Raw genomic sequence first — 24,931 nt, 5'->3', positions numbered from 1 at the left:
ATATACTTACGATTAATATTCCATTTTTCTGTGAAACAAATTAATTTTTTTTTAATTCTATGTTTTTATACATTGTTAATGTTTTAAAATTAATTTAAATATATAATATTTTGTTTAATATTAAACAATATGCAAATGAAATTAAATCTTATTTTAAATCAAATCAGAAGAATACAATTTTTTTATTTATCTACTGCTCATAAAGTGTAATATTATTCATTAGTATTTAATATAAAAATTATTTATGGAAGAGTATTTTTGCTAGAAAGATCAACTTCAAATTGAATCAATAAGAAATTCTGTCAATATTATCCGGACATTTTGCATATTCATTTTCACGAACATTCATATGAAAATTATTAATTTTTTTCTTTTTAGGTTTTTTTACATTTCTATTTTTAATCTTCTTTTATCATCTATTTTTTAGTAACTCGCCATATATGTGCGTAATATGCGCAGATAATAGCTATCGTATTTTAACTCTGGTATATTTTTTTTACTGCACTGTATTGCAAAAGTTGTGGCATATTCTTCCGGAAGTGAAAAAGTACCACCGATTCTTTACTGGGAATATCAAATCGCGCAGTTGCATATTTTATCTGTTGGTGCATAGCTTAATTCACATTGCCGCGTATTATCATGTATTTCGCGCTGCGAGACAAAGAAATTCGTCGGAAATTCCGAAACGGCCGCAGCTCGGGATATAAGTAATTCATTATTAATGTAACGATGGCTTGTATGGATCGAGTCAAGCTCGAAGAGGGAAAGGCTTATTCGTTTGGCACACAATGAGTCTCAAGTTGTGCTCCGAGTTGAGAAATGAGACAGGGATGAAATACTAGTTTCGATAATGGTTTGTAAACTTATAGTTTGGTGAATCGAATTCGCGAGTAAGGAGTTAAGTCTCTTCGTGTCGTCGCGTGTTTATCATATATTCACCTCTATAATTCTCTAGAAATTTAATCTTAATCTTAAATCTGAGCTAATTCAAACAAGGAATATGTATTAAACATTACATTATACAGAAAAAAATAAAATAAACAATAAGAGAAATTTTTATTCTTTGAACGCAATTTTTAAAAAAAATTTCGTTGTCGAACGAGATGTTTGTTCTAGAAATACAGGGATTACATACTGAAACAGATGTTCCGATAAAATGTTTTGGCATGATCTTACTGTTTTATAGTTACAAGCTGTATGAAAACATGTAAAACTCTGCTTTTTTCTACGTGATATATTTATCCCGGAATTACAATATATTCATTTTATACGAAAAGCAAAAATGCTCCAGCGAATAAAATACAATATTATGTTCATACATCTTTTCGAGTTTTGATTTTCGTTTTTGATATTGTTATTACATAGAAATATTGTTCATTACACTGCTGGTAGAACAGTGGTTATTGCTATTGATAGTTCTTGATCGGGTGATCATCGATATATAGCAATATTTCATAAATCTTTCATACATGCAAAAAAATATTTTGCTGCTCTAGTTAGAATTATCGCTGTTTTTTGTATCTGATAGAAAATTATATATTAAAATAAAATTATATATGTATCATACTCATAGAATTTGTAGCACAAATCTAAATTCTATCTCTGTCATCTGATTAGATGCAATACATATTCAATATTCGCAATACTTGCTAGAATCTATTTTAGCTAATTTTTTGTACTTAGATAATTTTCGCTATAACTGTAAGATCACTTCTTTGAGTGTAGATCTTCTTTACACTCTTCGTCATCATATGTTTAATTACATCGAGTATACCGGCAAGTACGGCGAGTGATTTACTGTCGTTCGCATTTTACCGGCAGTTGAATGCTCCTTCGCTCTTCCACCTCCTGCTTCGTCCAACTTTCCGCGATAGAAGAATATCAATTTTGCAGCGGCATTGTTAGACGCGCGCCGCACCGTTTACGATCTCGGAAAATCGACGGGAATCGCGCGGAAGTGAACCTCGTAAAAGGCTAATCTGATTTACAGTGGAATCTCAATCTGAGAGGGGCTCGTAAAAGCTTCGGACTTTTACGGCGCGTCGTGGACGAGCCAACTTTTGATATTAAGGACATCCTTTGGCGTGATTGCGCGCGAAAGTGGGAAAGAGAGAACTTTGTCCTAAAGTCTCAAACGCTTTTAAATACCGCGAACCTAATTGCAAGCGATCTCGAGGATGGCAATCGCGGTCGTCGTCTAGTTAAACGCTTGGAGTTGGCCCAGAGTTCTTTTTAAAAAGCCCTTTTTTCACCGAGACCCTGCTATAACGATATATCTGAGCGATCCTTCTTTTCTTTTCGTTTTCTGCGGTATGTCCCTGAAAAGGGATAAGCCGCTGAAAAGAGAGTGAAGAGGATGAAAGTAAGAGAAGACGATTGGCTTGAAGAGCGTTGAAGAGCGAATTGCCCGATCGCAGTGCTTTGAAAGATTAGCTTCGAAGGAAGCTTATGAGACTTAATTAGTTCTTGGCTTGATTAGTATTACATGGTGACGTACATAATAGTGTGATATAATTAGGAATGTACCTTAAGTCTTAATTATCGTTTAATAAACAGAGGTCACGTTCGTGTTCCTATTACATTGAAATTTGTTTTACAATTTTCTAAAAAGATAAAAATATTGATATACATAGGAATATCTATTAATCGCATTTTTATTGAAATGTGATTAACACATATTCCTTTATTGATTTTTATAAGGTAATGCTTTAAAAATTTTGTAATGCTTTAAAATCTCTCGTCACATATTAATCTCTCAATTCTAATTTTATCTCTAAATATTCTCTTTATCCTTATATATAACACTATCAAATAATGATAAAAAAAGATATCGATATCGTAAAAAAAAAACAAAAATCATCTGCATTTACAGCAATCTGATCTATCTATATCCTCTCGCATTTCCAATACGTTAATTTCTAATGCGTTTATATTAATACGATATTTCAATTTAAATAGTGACAAGATTTATTGACATTTATATTGTTTATACGTATTACTACATAATTGGTTTTCCGATCCTATTAATATTGAAATGTAATGAAGCATCGGCGCATCCTGTTATAAGTATTAGTCTGCGGTGTCCTCCAAATTATCCTCCCCTAATTGACTCGGTTGTTCTACCGCCAAACTATCATCGCCGTTTCTGAAAATAATGAGACAGCTTTTGAATCTCATGCAGTTAATGAATAGAGCCCCTCTGATGGCGACAGGCAAGGAAATTTCGAAAATTATCGACATGAACACTCATCTCTAATTCCGCGTTTCAACGCGAGGAAGAGATACGGTGGAGATATATCGGCATCTCGGCTTTTATCGGGAGCAGTCATGGCTCGAAGAGGATGGCTAGAAAGGAGGGAAGTGAAAACAGAGCAGACGGCGCACCACTATACCGGAAAATAGGGCGTTCGCTCCCGAGATTTCGTTTACCGTGGCTGTCTGACATCTCTGGCGTTGTAATCTGACGGTATTACAGCCGCCGCGAAGAAGCATGCTTTTTATTCTTTTTCCCTCTTTTACTTATCTCTGCCTTTCTCTCTCACTCTGTTTGAACTGCGTTACGTCGCGGAGGAGGGGTTCTTGAGAAATGTGGCTGTACCAAAGTTTTTCCGGAACCGTTGAAATTAAGGGGATTTTTTTTTTAATTGCTCGTGAAAGCATCTTGAACGTAATGACCACATGGCTTTGTAATTTCATGATAATGTAAGCGTAGTCGGACGGAACGAGAAGTTACATAAGCGACGATAAAATGAGTCCTTTATAGTGCGAATAAATGTTTCTTTTTTTTTCTCACATTGGATGTAAGTGTAATCGCGTTTATCTTACATTTACCTACTTGTACGAAAAGACATCTATTTTTTGATATGATATTGTAATGTAATCACGTTGTAACGCAACAATACTGTAACGGTAAACCTTATTGTTCGAGTAAACTGCCGCAATACGATAGCGTTATATCGTGTTCGCGATCAAAATATGAACAATTAATGTTGATTTTTTTTATACATTTGATAAATATATTAACACGAATAGTTCACCATAAATGGAAAATATGGTATATATATATGTATTTATATTCCAATGTGCACATTTCAATTTAATAATTCTTAGAATAATAGTAATAAGTATTTTTAGAATGTATGTTTTATTTAGATGCATAGTTTATCGATATTTAAAAATACCTCTTTTTCTATTGAATTATATAAATATAATTTCTTAGTAAGAATACAAAAGTTTAGTTAATAAATCTGAGATAGACAGGTCAAATATCGGAAGTACTGTAAAAGTTTTACTTGCATCATGTTGCGATAAAATGAAGACAAAAAGGGATAGGGAGGCGTATAAATCGAAACTAAAACCTGTTGAGCGTGGGGTAACTTACAGTGCACGTCACTTTCTTTCTTATAGGCGCTATTGATTTTATCGAAATAGCAAACTAGATAGTGTGTTGAAGCTTGTGTAATCACTTCGGGCGTAAAATTATGAACAGCGTTTTACAAAATATTAAAATAGTCGCCGCTTGTTTAATAGTGTAATAATTTATAATTCATGTCAAATTATGTATCTGTATCAAACATATTAAGAATATTAATATTATTTAATAATACTGAAGTTAATATTTAATAATATTAATTTTAGTATTTAATGATATTAATGTTACAATTATACTGCTTCTACAATATTTGTTCTATTTATTTTCATGAAATGCATATCATATTTTTAAGCTTTTGCATAAATTAAATCTATGCAATTAAATAAAAAGTTTTAGTTCTATGATAGCTAACAAGTAATAGAATTTCAAAGAAACCTCTGGAGGTACCACTTGCTAGTTTTAATCGTGGAATTCATTGCATTTTAACGCCTCCTATGACAAAGAGCGGCAAACGAAATTCAGAGGATCCATGAAAACTTCTGCTGTGGTAAAATTGAACGATCTCGCGTAACTTTGGTATCGGCTGAATAGTTTCTCAGTTTAATTTTAACCGAATGGATCGATGTGATGTTCGACGTTATTGCTGCAGCAGAATTAAGCGGAAGTAATAATTTTTATATAATTTTGGTTTGCAAAATTACAAATTCAAATCTTGCTTAGATGTGTAAAGTCGAGCCAAAGGACGAATAGTGTGATCGGCCACTTTCGTTTATGTAGTTTTGTTCTTCTATACAAAAAATCGATGTATATATTCATGAGCTATTTTTAGAGACTGATATCACATAAAAATATAAAATAATTCGTAGGAATGAAAATTTGAAAGAAAATTTTAATTTGATAATTTTATCTTTTATTATTGTATATAATATTGTATATAATTTTATCTTATTTTATTGTATATCTAAAATTTTCATGTTGCTTCCCAACAATTCTTATTTGAGACGTTGCCTGCGCTATTTATCTCACTAATCGAATTCACGAAATACCCAACTCCATTGGCGTCGAATGAACTCGAAACCACGTTCGCCGTACTACGAAGTCGTACATCGCATGTGTGGCGTGTTAATGTGGTTTCGGAGCTTTTTATTAGTCAAACCGCGATGTGGAAGGTCGAAATTGCGTGTAAGTTTTTAACGTGCAGACACTCGTTATGGCTAAACTCGCCTCGAACGAATAGGCAGATAAATGGATCCGACGGTGAGGAAGAACAGGTAGATACATGAAAAGCACTTGAAGTTCTTCGCGGGTAAAAGCTGAAACAGGCTTCGCGATGCTCGTGAACATTGCAATTTCAAAGCTTAATTTCGCCGGATAGTCAGCGGGCAGAATTCAACGATGATGTCCGTTTCTAGAGGGACTTTGCGAGTAAACGTCAGTAAGTGCTTGTAGATAGTCCTCTCTGCCTCCTCCTTCTTTTCTTAAGCATCCATTCTGCTGCTTGAAATTTCAGCGCGATTCTAGCGGCAAAGCAGAATCCGAATACTCGCCACCGAGCTAACTCGTCTTCAGTCAAGTGCACCGGAAGTAATTCGTCAGATAAATCCGATCGAATTTCCGGAAGAGATCTCTTTCGATCCAAAACTACTGTCTCCCGCTACGAAAAGATTTTCCTTTACATCGGAGATCTTTCGTTTCAAGATGATCGGTCATCATTGATTGAAAAAGAATAACATGAATAGAATAGAAATAACAAAAAGTTTTCACAAGAAACATTATATTTTATTGTTTCACAGAAGAGTAAGATGGAAAAATTCATAGATAGATTTACGATATTTTAATGAAGGTTATTAAATCTCTATGATAATTTCTTTTTAAATTTTTGAAAGTAAATTGACTTTATCATCGTTAAGGAATTTGTTATTAAAGTACATGCTATTAGTGAGACAACCCGTGTACAGAGGAAAAACCTCCAGAGTGGTTTCCCTTGGGGAGACTACAGGCGGAGGATGTTTATTAGCGCGCTCAGATTGCATCTCGCGGTAGTCTCGTGTTTATTTGTCTCAATTAATTTTTTGCCGTACTTCATTATCCCATAGTGAATGGATATTACCTTCCAGATTTACGCAAAATGTATAAAAACGGAGCTCTCTCTCTCTCTCTCTCTCTCTCTGCGCGCGTGTAACGTAATAGATTCATTTAGAATATGAGAGTACTCTGGCTTTAGTATTTTTATGAGTAGTGTATTTTACTTGTGTATTTTAAATTGCATGGTGAATGCATTTCTCTAAATAAACATATGACACAGAAAAAAATCACTGGTGTTGCTGTAAAATTGCTTGATGTATAAAATTGTTGCCTAAATGTAAAGTCTTTCCTGACAGCGCAAGTATGTCATATTTTGTGCTATACTCATTTTACGTATCCAAATCCACTTTGTAATCGTTGAAAATTTCGTGGAAACGCTTAAGCTTTTATATATGTATAAACAAGTAGTTGTTTTTATAAGATTTTTTGTTAAATTTTATAAAATTGAGTTGAGTTCCTATCAACAGAATTGTACAAATTCGAAAACAATACACAGAAAAAACAATAGCTGAATTATCTAAAAATTTAGTTAGATGTAGATCTGAAAATAAATTTTGTTGGACTGTCAAAATAATTTTGTAGGACGCTCAAACTGATTGCCAGAAAATCAAAATGTTATGCAACATTGCTCATGCTTAAGTTTTGTACACAAATTTTGATAGACTAACAAAGTTATTAGTCAGATTTGTATCTAGCTGAATTTTTAGACATCTCGATAAAATCATTCTTTCCATGTAATGCAATAGATAGATAACAGGCGTGAACATACTTGTGAATTTGTAGAAACGTAATTACTCTCGTATTATATATATGTAGGAATTATATCTCGTTCCTCGGTTGCTGCGCGTACGCAAATAGAATTGCGATCGATGAAAAGACAGTCTCTTGAGGCTTTCCCGGTTCTCAAGTTTCCATCATCCACCCTTGCTGTAACTCGGATCACGAACTTTATCAGGTCAAAGATTTGTTTTATTCAGTGTCACGTAACTCGTCGTTTTCTCGTGTATTCCCACGCGGATTCCATAATCTGATTGACAAGTTCCATTTTGAGCATAAAAATAAATCCATGGACTCTCCCCCTTGCGCCCACTCATGAAAAATATGAGATGTTAAAGGCTATCTGATCAGAATCAATGTGCACTTTTGGATTCAATGGCTCTAAATTTATTATTTATTATCCCGTCGTAATCGTTGAATCGTATTGGTCATATGTCATTTCTGCTACAATTTTCGCGATATGCCAAAAATATTTGTAAATATAGGATTTGCGCTTCACAAGTGTCGCATATTATAGTATGCAGTAACTTTAAATCAATCGACAACGTCCCAGGCGCAGTAAATCAGCTCTTTGGTAATTTCATTACGCGATCGTGTCGCGGAACGCTGTGGTGGAAAATTCAACGGTTGAGATCAGTTGCATTTTCACGGTTGGGGAAGCTTCTTGGGCGTCTCTCGGGGAAGATATGTAGCAGGTTCTCCGAAACGAACTTCCATTAATCTCGATTCTCGATAATAAGCAGATCCATGCCGTGAAATACGCGAACGGTCGGCGCGAGAAGAAAGTATATGTATCAGGAGTATACGTTTCGCAGATTACTTACTCCTGAACTTTAATTATCGAACGTATAACCTTCGACGAGAATTAATTACTCGCGAGCTGACACGATTTCCTGTTAGATCTCACGCTTGCCGTGCCATAATGCGCGAATGAATCCAAAGAGAAAATTTTATTATAAGGTAAACGAAGAACAGGTAAAGTCAATTATTGTGGTAGACGAGATGGCCGGCGCGAGAAAAGAAAAGAAGAAATTTATGTAGGTTATTATAATTTTATTGGTTTTTATTATTGCCTTTCCTCTTCGATAAGCATTAAAAGCTGTTAAAATAAAGACTAAAATTCCGATAAGCACGAAGAATTTAATATCCTCCGCACCAAATTTTCATAAAATAAAATGGAACCCGATATCGGCTCTTATTCATTGATTCCCAATACTTTCGATAACAGTCCATTATTATTTCGAGAACAGGATCGTGATTGCGTTAGTTTCGTGGCAGAAAATTGTAGAGACACGAGATAATTGAATTATACGGCTACACTCTATTGCGTACCCGCGTATTTAGCCAGGAGGAAGAGAGCCACATAATGCAAAATTGAATCCTCGGTATTGGCGCAGTTATGAACTTTAGTTATTCCGGTTAAATACGATAATAATGAATTATCGATTCAACATTATAACGAGCAGAACTCGCGCGACGATCATAGGAAATATATTTAAAATTAAATCTAAAATGAAAATCTACACAATATTAAATTATTTATTATATCTAATGTAATATATATTTATCTTTATATACATACGCTACGATAATTATCCACACGTTACATATCAAGTAACGAAATTCAACACTTGATAATTTCTTATTTCATTAATAAATTAAGTAACAGTCATATTTAGTATTGTTATTGTAAAGAAAGATCAAATGTGAAAGATATAAATTATTTCGCCAAAATCAAATAATGGAAACAAGAAAGAGAGTCACAACCGTAAAAGCAAAAGTAATTACGACTTGTTTCAAGGATTAGCTCGTTAATTACGACTCGACGAATAATTAATTACGTACGGTCCGATTAGATACAAAACCGTACGTGGTCGTTGTGGCGAGCGTGCCTGAAAATTGCTGGCAAGACCGTATGGAACAATTAAAGCATTGTGCAGCGGGCACGAACAAGAATAAATACACACGAATATACGTTTATATGTGTTCGTTCTAAAGCGTATACATAATTGGAGCATCCGTGAGGTTTTCAGCCGCCGAGTCGCTAATGAACGCGCGAAGACATTCTCGAACATCGTCGCTATTTTTATTTTTAAGCTGCTTTCATAGATGTTTATATAATTGAGAAGTTTAGAAATTGAGAAGATACTTTTTTTTTATTGAAAAATTCTTGATGAATACTTTTTCTTCTCTCTCTCTCTCTCTCTCTCTCTCTCTCTCTCGTTCTCTTTCCCTCTCTCTTCTTTCTATCTTTTTCTTCTTATGCTAAATGAACTGCAAAACTAAAGAGTTGGGAAGAATATCAATTATATATTCACGCTTTGAATTTTTACTCTAGAATTTGAATTTTAAAGAAAAAGATAAAGGAAAAGGAAAAAATAGTAATAAGAAAGATATATACGTCGCATGTTTGAAGTACGTCATAAGTAAGATCGTATTATAGTCACCGTGTTTTTCCATGCCTTTCATTATCACGGCTTTGTCTTACTGTCACAAAGAATTTTAAACACGTTGAAAGGCTAAATAAAGACTGCAGATTATGTATATACTGCAAAAAAAAAAACGCTTTTATAAATATAGTTTAATAAATATGACAGAAAAATATGCAGAGTGATGCAACGTAAACATAAATCACATAAAAGCACATCATTTCGAAGATTCCGCTTATCTTTTGAAGCTTATTTTTTTTAAACTACAAAAGTTCAATTTTATTTAAATCTGTTTACAATTTGTTATACAAATCTGACATCCGAATCTATTAAAAAAATAGAATAAATTACATATATTGTATGGAACAAATCCTGTATAATATTAAATCCTGTATAATATTAAAAGTTTATATTAATACAAGATATTTTTTATATTCATTACTTTAATCTTTTAAAAATCTCATTGTGCAATTATACGCGCAACGAATGAAAAATTTAACTATCAGTTAATTTAAGGAGTTAATTGAATGTTTAATTATCCCATAAAATTTAATGATTAGTTAATTTAGTAAATTTAATGTTTAATGTTTTCACTACTCCGTTCTTCTCGGCCAACAGGAAACTTCGTAATTTGCGTATATATTATTAATGCAATGGTTAATATCGCGCACGTGCATCCTGCGACGTTCCCGTTTTCTCGTGCTTCGGAATTATGAAACCTAATTTAAAGCGTTCCATAGGGATCGTCTTGCGGTCACTTTGTAGCCGGTCTTTACAGCCACTATCAAACCCGATCCTCTTTGCCGCGTGGAAATTCTCCACGCGCAAATCTGAACGGCCGCGAACAAGCCTTTTGAAATTCACGGCTTGTCGGATCTGGTGTTGACTCATTTACAACGTGGCTAGCTAATGTCCACTCAGTGACAGTCCGCATGCAGCGTAGCAACCACACGCTAATGCTAATCCGCATGCTGCTGACTCGCTTGCAACGAATTCCGACGAATTGCGACGCGTTCGTTTCCTCTAAGAAAGTCTGCCAGTTTATTCGCAACTGTCCCCACGGCTGTATCCACCTTTCGTGTCATCCAGGACCAAAACCGACAAACGAAGTCCGGGCCACGGTGACTACTTCAAAATTACTCGGGACCAGCTGGAAATAACCTTTGAATTATTTACTAGGAAATATTGTGGATACAGAACCGCGGAGGTCGTGGGGCTTTACAATCCTGTTCGCCTGAGTGCAAACCGTCAGCTCGAATTTTCACGCTCTTTGAGCAGCTCTTTGCTGGTATCGACGATACGCGTCGCTTTTACCCGCATAATTTTTATTTTAAAAAATACCTGAATATTGTATTTAATCACATCGTAGAAATTGATATTTTTCAACTGTATTTTCTACATGTTGCTTTCGTTTGTTTACTATTCGTTTCTCAGGCGGAAGTATAGAGTCGTGCATAAAGTATAACGCATAATGCACAAAAAATGAAGTTCTTTATTTTCTTCTTTTTTAATAAATAAAAGATTCTTTCTACAATAAGCTGATCAGTAAGTAATAGATCAGAAATCAGGAGCGAGTTGTAAGTGAGTCAGTGCATCATATGATAATAATAAGTTAATAATCAATGACTGCTAGAGATGATCAAATTCTATTTTTAAGAATTTAAGTTACGATTGACCAATCACATAGTGTATTTATTTGCTTTGAGAACTACGACCTTCCTAATTGATTGTGACATCATGTTCTAATATGATTTATTCTGAATGTAAATTTCCTAAGATTTTTATGACTTATAATTCTTATCATCAGTATCAGAAAAACAAGAATTAATTGTAAGTGTTCGATTTTTTAATAAAACATTCACTGCGACTCCGTCCTTGAATTTCAGGTGTGTTCATGGATCCATGATGCACGAAGTTACCAACACTTCGTGTTAGTCCAGTATGACTGATTTATAAGTACCTTTTACACAATCAATCGAGTGGAACGCCCTATTTGAAACTCTGCACGAAAGGGCCGACCTTGTTTCCATTTCTGAATTATGTATAAGAAAGTGCTGTATACACGTCATGAATGAATACGCCACTAGCCAGACGTTCTATGACGATGTCATTAATATTACCGGAGTTACTCGACTCACGTTAATTCAAACATCCCTTCATGCAACGCGATTATATTTCTCAAACAGTATGGCACGATATATGATATCCGTTCGGCATGCGATCTAATAAATATTTCGTTGGTACTAAAAGTATCGTGCTGAATTTTCCAAAAATAGTCTTGCCTGTAATAACGCTTAATAAGAGCTTTATTCTACCGAGGGATTTCGCAGCATTTAAGGCGGCTTGAAAGCTTTCTAAAAGCACTCAGCCTAGCTTCGTTTAGTCAGATCTTCTTGCCGTGTATAAGTTCGCGATGTTAGAAGTATTGTTCATAATTCGATGTAATTCTTTATTCGTCTCGATTTTAGCAGAACAGAAAAATTATTAGCGAAAAGAAGGATTAGATAACAAATTAACAGAACGATATGAAATGCGTTAGTAATATTAAATTCATTTCAGATTAACAAGAGATGATATCATTGCAGATGCAAAGTGCAAACTCTGCTTAATTATCCGAAGCTTCTCCACGAGGCAAATCGAGATTAAGTGAACTCGATTAGACTGCTATTCTGATAATTTTATTATCCTGAAAATCGAGATGCTACGGTCACTACTCCGTGAGATTGTGTAATTTCAGGTAATCTCGAATATTCGCGGACGAAGAAGAGCGAAACGATTTCGTAATTTTAGAAAGTAATTTCGGTCGTTAGAATATCGTTGGAAACTTTCAGCCGATGTCGTTCGATTAAGAGTTCAGTCTGCGAGTCTTAATTTGCGAAAGCGGTTCCCTCTTTGTTCTTCGCGCGAATCATCGGCCGGAAGAGTTCAATTTTCCGGTGACGATTTTCATCGCGCGCGATTGTTAACGACGAGTTCATTGAGTTCCGGCATTCTCTTCGATCTTCTCTCTCTGGAAACTTTGAACAAAACCAATATCTCTCGTACGGTGACAAATGTCATTGGGTTCTCCAACACTTCCTACCAACCTGCGGATTTTGCCAAAGTTCGAGACTGACGAAGACAGAAGTTCTATCTGACAAGAGCAAGATTGTTCACACATTCGCGACCCAGGAAAATGATCTGCTGTAAATAAGGTCTTTCCTTTTGGGGGAAAGAGGTCTTTGAGAGTAAAGTACCGTGAAATTTTATGGCGGGAAAAATTGCTTAATTTACACAGAATTCTACGGTGATTCACAAAGAAATGCATTTCAAGATGAGACTGGTTGAAACTGCAACTGCTCGGGCGCAGATTTCGATCGCGACCTAATTTTTTACGCAACCATCTGACACGATTCCTCTTTTACGTTTTTTCGAGAATGTTCTCTCTTGATAATTTTCTGAGAGAAAAAATATCGAGGTCATCCGAAGTTTTCCGGTAAACAGGCTAAACACGAGAAAGTTTCTCGATACCAATCACGTTTGGCAAAAATTCGGATATCTTCGACAATTGATATTTTCTTCAAATTCTTGCTAATACAATCTTTGCCGAGTTGTCGGTTTTAGTTCTTGATCGCATATATCTGATTTATTCTCAATCGAAATTATTATTTTCCTTGTTAAGGAGATTCTAAAGTCATCTGTTTTATTTTTCAAATAAATAAGTATTTTTCTAGCTGCCTTTACATATTTAAAAATTCTTTTTCTTTTAAAATAATGTAGTTCATAAACAGTAATGTAGTCCAAATCCGGTCGACTTTATGCCAAAAACGAAAAAAATTGGAAAATTACAGTTTTGTTATCGATTTCTGATGTCAACTCGTAACAGTATTTGCTTTGTATACAAGTTTTATACTTTATACGGATAAAATCTTTGTTTGGACTAGGAAACGTTAGGTTACGTAAAATAAACAATGTTGAGTTCTTAGAATTATATTTTAGATACCTTTTTTACATAACTAATATGAAAGATTAGTTAAAAAATTTGTATGTACGATTCATGTAGTAGTGTGTCAATGACGTGTAAATCAATAAAAGACGACTTTAGGACTCTCTTAAGAATATAGCGAATCAACCATGTAGCTCGGAAATTATCGCAAATATTTCTTTTTCTTTGTCAATTGAGATAATAGCATTGAAGTAATGATAAAGCCGGAATTTAATGCAGACTCTTTAAGTGTTGTATCACGAGCGACCTGAATCAAGGTCAATGCTCGCGCAAAGTACGGGCAATAAATTGTTTCCCTATTGTACCAAATTGCCATCATACAATTGAATCTTTCGATGCTTCTCGATTATCCATTATTTCCACGATGTGAGTTTGCCAGAGAGAATTTAAAAAAAAAAAGAGGAAGGAAAAAAGGAAATGCAGCGACATGCAGAATCGTGAAAAATGGTAGCACGGTATATTTTAATGCAGATTCTTTAGCGTATTCTGGTACTTCGCGAACAGGCTATTCACTTCCTCTCGACGCGTAATTCCACTTCTCCGACGGCAACATGTTTATCGTGAGATGTATGCATTGTACAGCTGAAGGATATTCAGGAGTATGTAAAAGGAGCTCGGAGGTATTTTGGAGAGCTACCCCTTCTTCCGGTCGCGCACGCCGCTATTCTTCAAATATTCATGCGAATGTAGAGTCATACTACCATGGAAATGCAAGATATGAATCATTTAAGTTGTCAACCAGAAGTTCAGCCGGTGAACCAAAGAAAAATTGTCCTCTGTCGAAGCTTTTTCTTGCGGTAGGTAGTTTGTCAAGGGAAAAAGTATAAAATGTTGAAAATGGAAATAATACGTACGATCGAATACCACATCAAAGCAATTTCATAGGATTCACATTACGCACAGACGAGAAAACACTCTCTTGCCTGGCGATAATACCTAAACGACGCGTGCAATTAAATTGCGAACGTATTTTTCGCCATTGCAAACGTGTTTCGATCGTTAATCATTTCTGCATTATTGTATTACTACATTGTTCGGCTGGGGTGAAGGGGAAGGAGGAGAGACTTAAAACAATGCTCTCCGAGACGGGAAGAGTAATCAATCTTACTTTAGCCGGGGAGTACCGGGTATATTAGCTGGTCCGCTGCACACCCGGCACGAAATTGAACTAATTGCAATTAATAACTCTACCCGCAAAACACATCCAAGCGTCATCTCATCGTCATCCCCTTTCTATCTTCTGTGTTTGCAGGCATCAGTTCTATTTGCATTCTCGTCTCGAGCTGATCGAGAGTAGGCTGAAAGTCGCCGATTGGAGCTCTGTTGCTCGTTTGGTCGCCCTGATAGCGCAAGCCGATGGTGGTGATTACGATGCGCTGTCACCGCCGCACGCGCTTTACTCTCAATGCTGTCACATACAACCCGCGGAACCATGCGAGCCGAAACCGCAAGACTTCCTGCTGCGGATAGTTCAGCAGCACAAGGAAATCAAAGTGCGTTGGAAGAAGTATTAATTATAATTTGACTATCATACGCACGCTATCACACATCACGCTATCCGGGGACGATCTGAAAGTCATTGAAATTAAATAATTTTTTGTTTATATAATAATTGAACGGAAAAAATAAATTAAATACTATATTGTAGAAAAACATCCGGGACCGATCTGAAATTCATTAAAATTAAATAATTATTGTTTTATATAATAATTGGACGGAAAAAATAAATTAAATATTATATTGCAGAAAAGATTAGTGCAGAAAGAACGCGTCGCTCATTTGCTACAACAATGACATAATTTGAAAAAACAAAGTTTTTCAGAAAATAAAATTGAATGTTTTGAAGAATTTTTAAAATTTTGTAATATTAATTTTCAAGTCGAGACTTCATTATTCAATCAGTCGAATTCTTTTACGTTTATTTTTCCAAATTCATAAATATATATTCTTTTTTTGCACTGTATATTAATAAAAATCATGTTTTTTAGTCATTTTTAAAAGAATTTTTTTTTGTAATATTTGATTTATTTTAATTTATTCATTTATTCAAAATGACAGCCAATTTAGCAACTTCCTCATACTTCCTAACCTCTCATGTATTTTTACTTTATTCTCCTTTTATTTAATAAATGTTGTCGATCCAACTTTGTATTCTCTCGTTTTCAATGTTTAATAAATCTTTTCTATCTATTGTTCTATTTTTTTTTAATTTTATGTTTTGAATTTGTTATTTGAAATAGAATATGTGTGACAGCGTTCAATAGAAAATACACAATATTTGTTGAATAGTTGCATTTGCAGAGAGATACGATTTTATTATTTTTTGGGGATGGGAAGAAGGAGAGGAAAATTTTGACAACAATCTTTTTTTACAATTTACAATTTGATAACTGAATATTGCTATATGAATATGCGTCGTGCGATCTACATGAATAATAGAGATATATGTGAATTTTCAGGGAATGAAAACGTCGACCGCTGAATATTGGCTCTTAAAAGAGATATCAAACCTCGACGCATTCGGACAGGAAATGTTTCACAGTAAATTTGGATACAACGGAGTGTCTATGATCGGCGTTGGTCCGCACGGAATTACGGTCTACCGCAATCAGGACGAAGAGACGCAAAAGTAATTATGTATTAATATATCATTTATATTTCAACTATATACGGATATATTTGAAATATAAACAAAAATTTATTTACGCAATAATTCCTCGACAAATTTTTTTCAGAAAGTTTAAGAAAAATAGTTAAGTTGATGAAATCTAAAACTTTGTAGTAAAAGCTATACTAAGCGTTTTCATCATAATAATTTGGACACAGATTAAATAGAAAGCTTAAACGAACGCTCTTATATATTGATTAATTAATTTATCTAAGTAATATTATGTTTCATTAAATTGCATATTTATCAACACGAAATCTCAGATCGATTTTAATGTTACTTTTCGACGATAGGAGACGGCACGTACCGGCTGTGCTTCACGTACCATCCGCCGAGATGATCGTTCAACGAAACAACTGTTACTGAGAGAACTTCATTATCAATTTATGCTTAATATAAAATAATAAAGCTGTGTCTTCTAATGAAATTCTTAAGAAAATAATATTAATACATGGAAAATGCTCATGTGCGATAAGATCAATAGACTCCTTCTGAGTTTTGCTTCATCCATTATGCAGAAGGAAGATTAACATCAAGATTTTACTTTATCTTTACCTTCATCATAGTTCAATTTATTATACGATGTATTATGTATTGCGTTACAGCATACCGTATACAGCCATACAAAGCGCTACATCACAACGGCGGATGTTCCACTTGGTTTACCTCTCACTTGACGGCGAGGAGACATCACTGGATTTTAAATTAGACTCCAGCCAGTCCGCCAGCGGACTTTACAGAGCGATCACCGAGAAACATGCGTTTTACAGCTGTGAGACAGTTAGGAGCGCGGTCACCGCGCAATTTATCCGTGATTTAAAGGTACACCCTCTTCAGCAGCGGATTTAGTTTTATATATTTGATTTATTTTTGATTCTTTTACGCGCTGTTTTTTTTTCTTTTGATAAAACTTGTTTTTCTTTTATTTAAATTCGAATGCTATAATCGATTGCTGTTGCTTTCTTCCAGGGGACAATAATTTCCATTTTCAATGAAGACTCGACTCTAGGCAAGAAATATGTGTTCGATATACGTAGGACCTGCCGAGAGGTATATGATAATGCGCGGCGTGCGCTTTATTGCGAAGCGGCGACTATAGCTCTGCCGGAGGAGAACGAAATCCTCGATAGGCATGCCTGCGGGGAGTGCGAGAATCCTAAGTGCAAGGTGAGCGACGAATTCGTACCAATGAACCATGCTAATCGGAAGATTTGCCATGCGCACTCGATACAAACGATTCGTACGATTTCAGGAATCTCGAGAATGTTTAGCGAGATTACTGGACGCTATGCTCTGCCGGATCTGCATGGATCGAAGTTTAGACACAGCCCTATTTCCCTGCGGACACGCTGTGGCCTGTCTGGATTGCGCCCGTCGCTGCGAACGTTGCCCATTATGCCGGGCTGACATCGATTATTGCCGGACGATATACCTCCCTATCGAACTGACGCACATCGACAAGCACAATCCGAAACTGCTGTCGGAGACAATCGAGCCTGTATTCAGCAAGCCGCTGACGGAGGAGATAAAAGACAAAAGAATTTTAGACAGCGAAGCGTCGGTCAACAGTAATATTTGAGAACGTCGAATCAAACTCGGCGCGTTTGAAAGATTCTTTAGGATTGTCACTTGCCGCGCAGGAAGGGTGTACTGAAATATAGGAGTGAAGCACTTTTCTATTTATCCGTCGAGCTGAGTTTTTCGATGTTCATTCGCATTCCGCAACAATGTTCATCCGATTTTTAAAAAAATTTTATTTTGCGCAATGATTTTAATTACATGCAATTACATATTTTATTATTATTTGATGCTATTTCCTTGTTTTTATTCTTAATTTACCTATTTAATCTCAAAAAGGATATTTATATTCGTAAGATTACTGTAATCATTTTTTTTTTCACAGAAATCATTTTATTGTTACAAATTGAATGGTTAACAAACGTTATTGTCGATAATAGAATGGTAAATACCAATGTTATTGTCGATATTACTTTTATGTTGGAGTTATTATAAAATTATTTGAAATTATTATGAAATATTAGTTTATGCAAAATCACGTATTTTGATCACATCAGTTACTCCTTCAATAAAAATTAATTAAAACTATTAAGAAAGATTTTTATTGGTTTCTTAGACCAAAGAAATACATTTTTCAAGAATAGTTAAGCTGATTTTTAAAATTAACAAACAGGATGAATGGTTCGAAAACACTGAAATTGAGAAATGATGGTACTGTGATTAAAGATGAATTAAAGATATTGTTGAGAAGGCACAGGAGATACGAAGATAGCATAGAGATAAATCCAACGAGGGAATCATGGGATTATTGTATTTACATATTTATGGTGGTATTCACAAATAATCCCTTTAAAATCGAGCGGCCGAAAAGTGCTATTAGCAGCATGGATCTAACAAGAAACAGTGCTGCCGACATGTGCGAACAGAGATGTAAACTATATTATACAAGATCTAAAAGCACTTGGAGTAAATTTTTATTTCTAACTGATGATCGGACCAATTTTTTCCTTGTTATTTCATGATCTTTCTCAATGCTTCTGTGTTCCTCTTGGATAGATACGCTTCTTTTTGGTCGTATGTTTACTCTGATCTAGATAACATTCGCAGGTTATACATACACACATTGGGTCGAGAACTTTTATCGGAATCAGTGACCCAGCATATTTTTACTACATTCGTTATTCATTTCACATATGCGGTATCGTTTACAAAACAACTACTACAATATAGCTGCTTCTAACGGATGTTTCGATGAAATAAAATTTAAATCGTGTCGATATACTTACATTAATTACGATGTTTACATACAGTTTACAATGGACTTAGAAGTATTATTACATTGTCACTTTAACTAAATAGTAGATTGTAGTAATAAAGACAACACAATACATTACATTTAGATATATATTGTGGATCTATTTTTATCACACATATAGTAAAAAAGTAGAATTAAATATGTAATCATTACAGAATTATTAGTCGAAAATGATTCCCTGCGAATTATATCTTACCTCTTTTTTTATTGAAGTATCCCATATAAAGAAGGAAACTTTTATTACCATAATATCTGTTTATATATGTACATAAGAAATGAGATAACCCGCAACAGTAGGGTCAAGTGAGTAAAAGTCATGAGTTCACCAAATGTCAAATCTGTTTTAATATACTACGCGCATACGTCATTCTTCGAGTAAGTCGAATAATAAAAGTGAAACGAGTTAATTGTCTGTGCTTTGCACCTAAAAGATAAATTGTAGAGTAAAAAGTCAATGGCATTTTATGTCCAAGGAAACACAAAGGAAGACCATTCGTAAATAAAAATAACATATTCTTATTTAAATTATGTGTCTTGAGCTGGCTAAGTATCCAAAGTATTGACCTTCCTTTTTGTTTCCTGTCAGTGAGAGAAATTCGATATTAGCAAATTGTGAAAAAATAATCTAATAAATTATTTCTAATATTTACTAATAGCATTCTATGAACTGTGTGATGAAAGTGACAGAGAGTAAGAAAGAAAGAGAGAGTGAGAAAAAGATAAAGTATGAAAAAATAATGATCGTTATAGTCATTTATCAATGCAAAGCAGACTTTAGTTTGTAATTATTTATAAGAACAGATGATAGTATGTATTTACACGCTACTATGTTTAACACCCTTCGAGAGACTCCTCTTCAGATACAGCGTAGTCTATTTGAAAAAATGTAAACTTATTCTATACTATCATAAGATATGCTTTGCGAATTTTTAAAACGTCGATATGATAGTGAAACTGCACTGTATCTGTAAGATTAGAGTATCGTTTTGAGTGAGCTATTCTTTCTTTTAGATATTAATGTGAGCGTCAATATAAAAATTAAGTTAAAATTGTGATTATGCAAATCAATGCAATTCTGCAATAGGTAAAAAAAAGATATAAGGCAATGTTTTATGCGCATTAAGACAAAATATTTCTGCCGTAAAATATCGCGTAACTGTCGTAGAATAATCTCAAATGACGATAAGTAGCTTTGGAAATGATCGATATAATTACGCGATTATGTTCTATGAAATATTAATCGTCTGCAGTTGCGAATGTGAAAACAAAATAACTTTGTACCATTACTGCGTGTCTCGATAGCTGTAAGATTACTAATAATGATGACACAATAATAACACTATTATTACACTATTATTACGATTAATAATTTCTTGTGATTTTAAATCTCTGTATAAAACATATAAGAAAAAGTAATTCAAAATATTGTAGCTAATAAATCTATATGGTAGACATGAAAATGATCCGAGAGAATGAGAGAGAGAGAGAGAGAGAGAGAGAGAGAGAGAGAGAGAGTGTGTGTGTGTGTGTGTGTGTGTGTGTGTGTGTGTGAATGTTATTTCTAAAAGTTTTTCATTTGCAAAGAGTATTTTTAAAGTATTTCCAATTATTTTTTAGTATTATATCAAAATTCCACCTAATGCGTGAGGTGGGAAAATGCGGGCGTACATATGAAATTATAACTTACAAGACGTAAATTTTAGCGTTCAATACGATGTTCCAATCTGTTGATTAAATACCGTGAAACATTGAACTACCTCTCTTTTTTATTTTCCCTCTATATTAATCCTTATACAAATAATTGTTTAATTTCACTATGTATAATTTCACATATTATGAAAATTTCTTATGTATTATTCTATAATATTATATTATACAATTTTCCTCTTAATTAATGATTAATATATTATTAATATATTATAATTTTATATATAATATGTATTTATATATTATATTAATTATAAAAAATATACAATTTGTCTAATTATATATTTGTATAATTAATATAATATATTAATTATATGTCTATATTACGCTAAATTTAAATAATTACAGGCGCAAGTTTATCGCACCGGGCGATAAAGCTTTAAAATCACACTCTCCCGTTTAATTTTATTTCGTTGGGAAATGTTTCAGTGTTTCGTAAAAGGCACGTTTGTCACGATGCTTCTCACGCACGTTCGGTTTCTTCTATTCAGCAGATATTGTGTGTCAGCGTAAAAATTAGCATCGCGCGGTGGAACGACCGGTTCGGTTGTCGGCGTGTTCGTAGAAAGCGGATTCGTACTACGGACTGCAGCCATCTACTTTTTTTTTCTTTCTTATACTTACACGTCGTGCAAAAAAAGCAGGTAGATGAAATCTGTCTCAGGCAGTTTTGTGTTAACACCGCGATTTTCGAAATTATCGCGCCGTAATATTAATATCAAAAAATTATTATCTAATCAGGCAGTATTAACACGAAACTGCCTGAGGCAGATTTCATCTATCTGCATTTTTCAATCTAAAATCGGGACAGACGTCTTTTAGACAATTCTCGTTTTTAAAACTTTTAGACTCTTGTGTTCGATTTCAAACTTTGTGTTATCTGTAGTATTGAATAAAAATGAAGATACATATAAAAATGAATCAAATAAAAATCAAGACATAGTATTGAGATATTTCCACGAAACGCAATTCTTTTGCAATACTAATCAATAAGTTCTACAGTTTATACAACATGAAATCGCAGAAAGAGGGACAACTAATAATAGCGAAAAAATGGCGAGTGTTATTTTTATACCGTTTCGATATCATATATTTATCCTCTCAAACAATACATATTCTTGAAAGTAATAAATTTGATTGATCTTTGAGGCACAATCATTTTCAATGAATGCAAAAAAATTAGAAAATAAATGATCATATTTATTCTCAAGATAGGAAAAAAAATACTTAATTTAATTACTAAATATAAATTTTTTCTAATCAATCTCATTATTAAATTCTCTTGTTAAGTAAATCGATGATTTTTTAATAATGACAACAATTGACGAAAGGATGCATTATCATGATTAAACTTTATATTTCGAAAAGTCAATTTTGATGAAAGAAAACAGTTATTAATGATAATAAATTCTATTGTGACGATTGTTATGAGAAGAGATTATAATAAAAAAAAAATTTTTAACTCAGTCAGCTTTCGAAAAACCTAAAAGTTTGAGATGTAAGTATCAATTCGTATGAATATAGGATAGATGCGATTTTACATCGGCGTGTGATTAAAATTGCTATCCGAATTAAAAAAAAATTGTACATTAAAAAATTATTTGAAGATAGAAAGGAGTATACATTTTTATACGTTAAAGTGTAAGTATTTAATAAAATAAGATTTCTACAATATAACTTTTCACAATACACTTTACCGAAATCTCAGATAGAGAAAGAAATTAAAAAATCCCATTTGATCACATAATTGTAATTAATCACAATTCTTTCTTCATCCGATCTTTTTTCGACTGATTTCTAATATTATTAACACATGGCTTTAAATACAAAAAAAAATTTAAGCAGAGTAAAGAAATCAACATGTTGAAATTGTCACTGTTTATGTTATCGTCTCTATTATGATTGGCCAGTTCATTTACTGTTTACTTATACTTAAATATTTTTGTATGGCATAACTAACTCTAGAGACACAATCGACTTAACGCTACAAATGCTTCGTTGACCAATGAGAAGAAAGAATTTTACAAACTGACCAATGAAAGAATGCTTCAAAGTATTTTCAGCATAAAGTGTATCGCACCGATCACAATGAAACCAAGGTGCGATATAAATTTCAAATTTCGCGCTGCTCTTTCACTGGCGGCAGTCCAGTCGCGAATTCGCGACGGCGCGCGTGCATCGCGTGCTCCCATTGGCCGTCCCGGCGGCGCTGTCATATGATGGAGCTGCGTGGCATGATGGGACGAACGGATCGCGATTTTACAACATGGCGGTGAAGTGAGGGCGAAGTCGCGGGTGCTGTGCCATCGGAAAATGTATTTTTCCTAGTCGCCCGTAGTAGCGATCCTGTCGTTACCTCGCAGTCACGCGTGACAGTGGAGATACGTGTTCAAGTGCTCGGTATTGGTCGTGTACCGGCTGCGTTAGCGCGTATAAATATGAGGGAGACGGCCGGCAGCGCGACGACGAAGGTGACACCCCGCGGCATCGTGTGCCGCTCGAGTACGTATGGCAGGGACTAGGGCTCGCGATAAGGGAGTCCCGTTTTTATCCGAGCAAGAACGAGCCGCGGCAATCGCCGAAACAGGAGCAGCGATTAGCGACGCGATGTTGTGGCCAGCTCTGCCGAACTGTGAGAACGTGAGTGTCGTGCGCCGCACGCTTTGGGCACGGGCGAGCGATCTTCGATGTACGGATGCAGGCCGAGGCGCGCGTGCCGATCACGGCCGCCACGATTGCGCGTAATTTCGGTAGCGAGAGAGGTTGGTCGCGGACTCGCCGAAATCTTGGAATCGGTGAGACTCCGGATTGCGCGGCGCGGCGCAGTGCGGCGCAGCGAGACGAGATTCACTCGACGGACGCGAGTCGCGACGCAATGCAACGCGGCGCGCCGCACCGCGCCGCCCAGCTCGTGCTGGCTCGTCCGCTCCGTCGTTCCGGAATCTCCGGAATACCTCGCACACGGCGTTCCGAGATCGCGAACGCCGTTGGCTACGCGTGATCGCCGAAGACGTGCGACGCGACTTGCGAAGGCGAGTTGCGAGCAGTAAGCTCATCACCACCATTGTGTGCGAACCACGTTTCGTCGATTCTCGCTCCGCTCGTCCCGCTGTCATCGACGGCCCGACCGCGATCAGCGGCGATCAACTCGTCGAGTTCGTCGACGCAATCAGGAAATGCTTCCACGCCTACGTTTGCGTTTCGTCCGCGTTTCAATTTCCCTTCTCCTCTTCCCCGCTGCTGCAAACACACACGGGTGACACACGCTTCTCCTTGAACGACGATTTCTTAACCCTCGCTTACCGATGTACCGAGAAGTTGATCTCTGGTCGGGCTCGGTAAACGTCGATGTAGCGATGCTCCAAAAATATACCGCATGCCTGTCGGCGACGGTCTAAATGCATCGCGGATAGATGCCGCGGATAAAATACTGCGGTATCGCCACGATTTTACGAATAGTTTCTTTTCAACGCGCCTGTTGATCACCGCCACTTTGTGGGACTGTCTGTTTACCAGATGCTTGCACACGAATTACTGTTACTCTGTTCTTGTACGCTGCTTGATAATGAGATATATTGATATTGAGAACATTGTGCGCAAAGGAATTGAAAATGATAAATCTTTCAAAATGTGTTGCAATTTTATTGCAGCAGTGAATGCAACTTATTATCAAGTAATATAAACAGCAAATTGTTCAGTGAACCGTGGCACGAGTGATTATAGTATAACTACACGGTTTCTGAATGCAAAGAAACTAATTCAAAAAATTCTTGTTCTCTTCTTGCATTTTTACAAAGAATTCTTGTCGATTGCTACGATTCTTTGAAGATTGTAAATAGTTTGCTTCAAACAGTTATGTTTAAAGCATAATTACTTTTAAAAGTTTTGATGTTATTGAAACGAGACTTACTTTATGAATTTTAAATGTATCAATGACTATTGCAAATTTGCTTATTATTTCGTAAGATATTTAGTGATATAATCTAGAAAATTATGTCACATTTGCACTCGAATAATCTTATTTGCGCATATAATGCTCGATATGCATTTGTGTAAGTTGACAGATACACAGAGA

At 35.1% G+C, this 24,931-nt stretch overlaps 2 protein-coding genes across 3 annotated transcripts in view; both read left to right on the top strand.

The window, feature by feature from the left end:
* Positions 1-18,048, top strand: part of LOC108691907 (E3 ubiquitin-protein ligase MYLIP) — a 159,466-nt gene extending 141,418 nt beyond the window's left edge. The window contains exons 3-7 of the mRNA XM_018199861.1: positions 14,901-15,141; positions 16,108-16,277; positions 16,922-17,138; positions 17,286-17,483; positions 17,569-18,048. Coding sequence (XP_018055350.1) covers positions 14,901-15,141; positions 16,108-16,277; positions 16,922-17,138; positions 17,286-17,483; positions 17,569-17,895 — 1,153 coding nt within the window. The 3' untranslated portion in view covers positions 17,896-18,048. The remainder of the gene's footprint in view (positions 1-14,900; positions 15,142-16,107; positions 16,278-16,921; positions 17,139-17,285; positions 17,484-17,568) is intronic.
* A 5,068-nt stretch (positions 18,049-23,116) lies between these two features.
* LOC108691963 overlaps positions 23,117-24,931 on the top strand; it is a 94,195-nt gene continuing 92,380 nt past the window's right edge. Inside the window, exon 1 of one of the 2 annotated variants that reach the window (XM_018199961.1) lies at positions 23,117-23,358. The gene's annotated coding sequence lies outside the window, so the exon portion shown is untranslated. Of the gene's footprint in view, positions 23,497-24,931 lie in introns of both variants that reach the window. The other variant, XM_018199960.1, reaches the window with a different exon arrangement.

Source organism: Atta colombica, unplaced genomic scaffold, assembly GCF_001594045.1.
Source record: "Atta colombica isolate Treedump-2 unplaced genomic scaffold, Acol1.0 scaffold55, whole genome shotgun sequence".
Classification (NCBI taxonomy): domain Eukaryota; kingdom Metazoa; phylum Arthropoda; class Insecta; order Hymenoptera; family Formicidae; genus Atta; species Atta colombica.
This window is presented reverse-complemented; position numbering and strand designations above follow the sequence as displayed.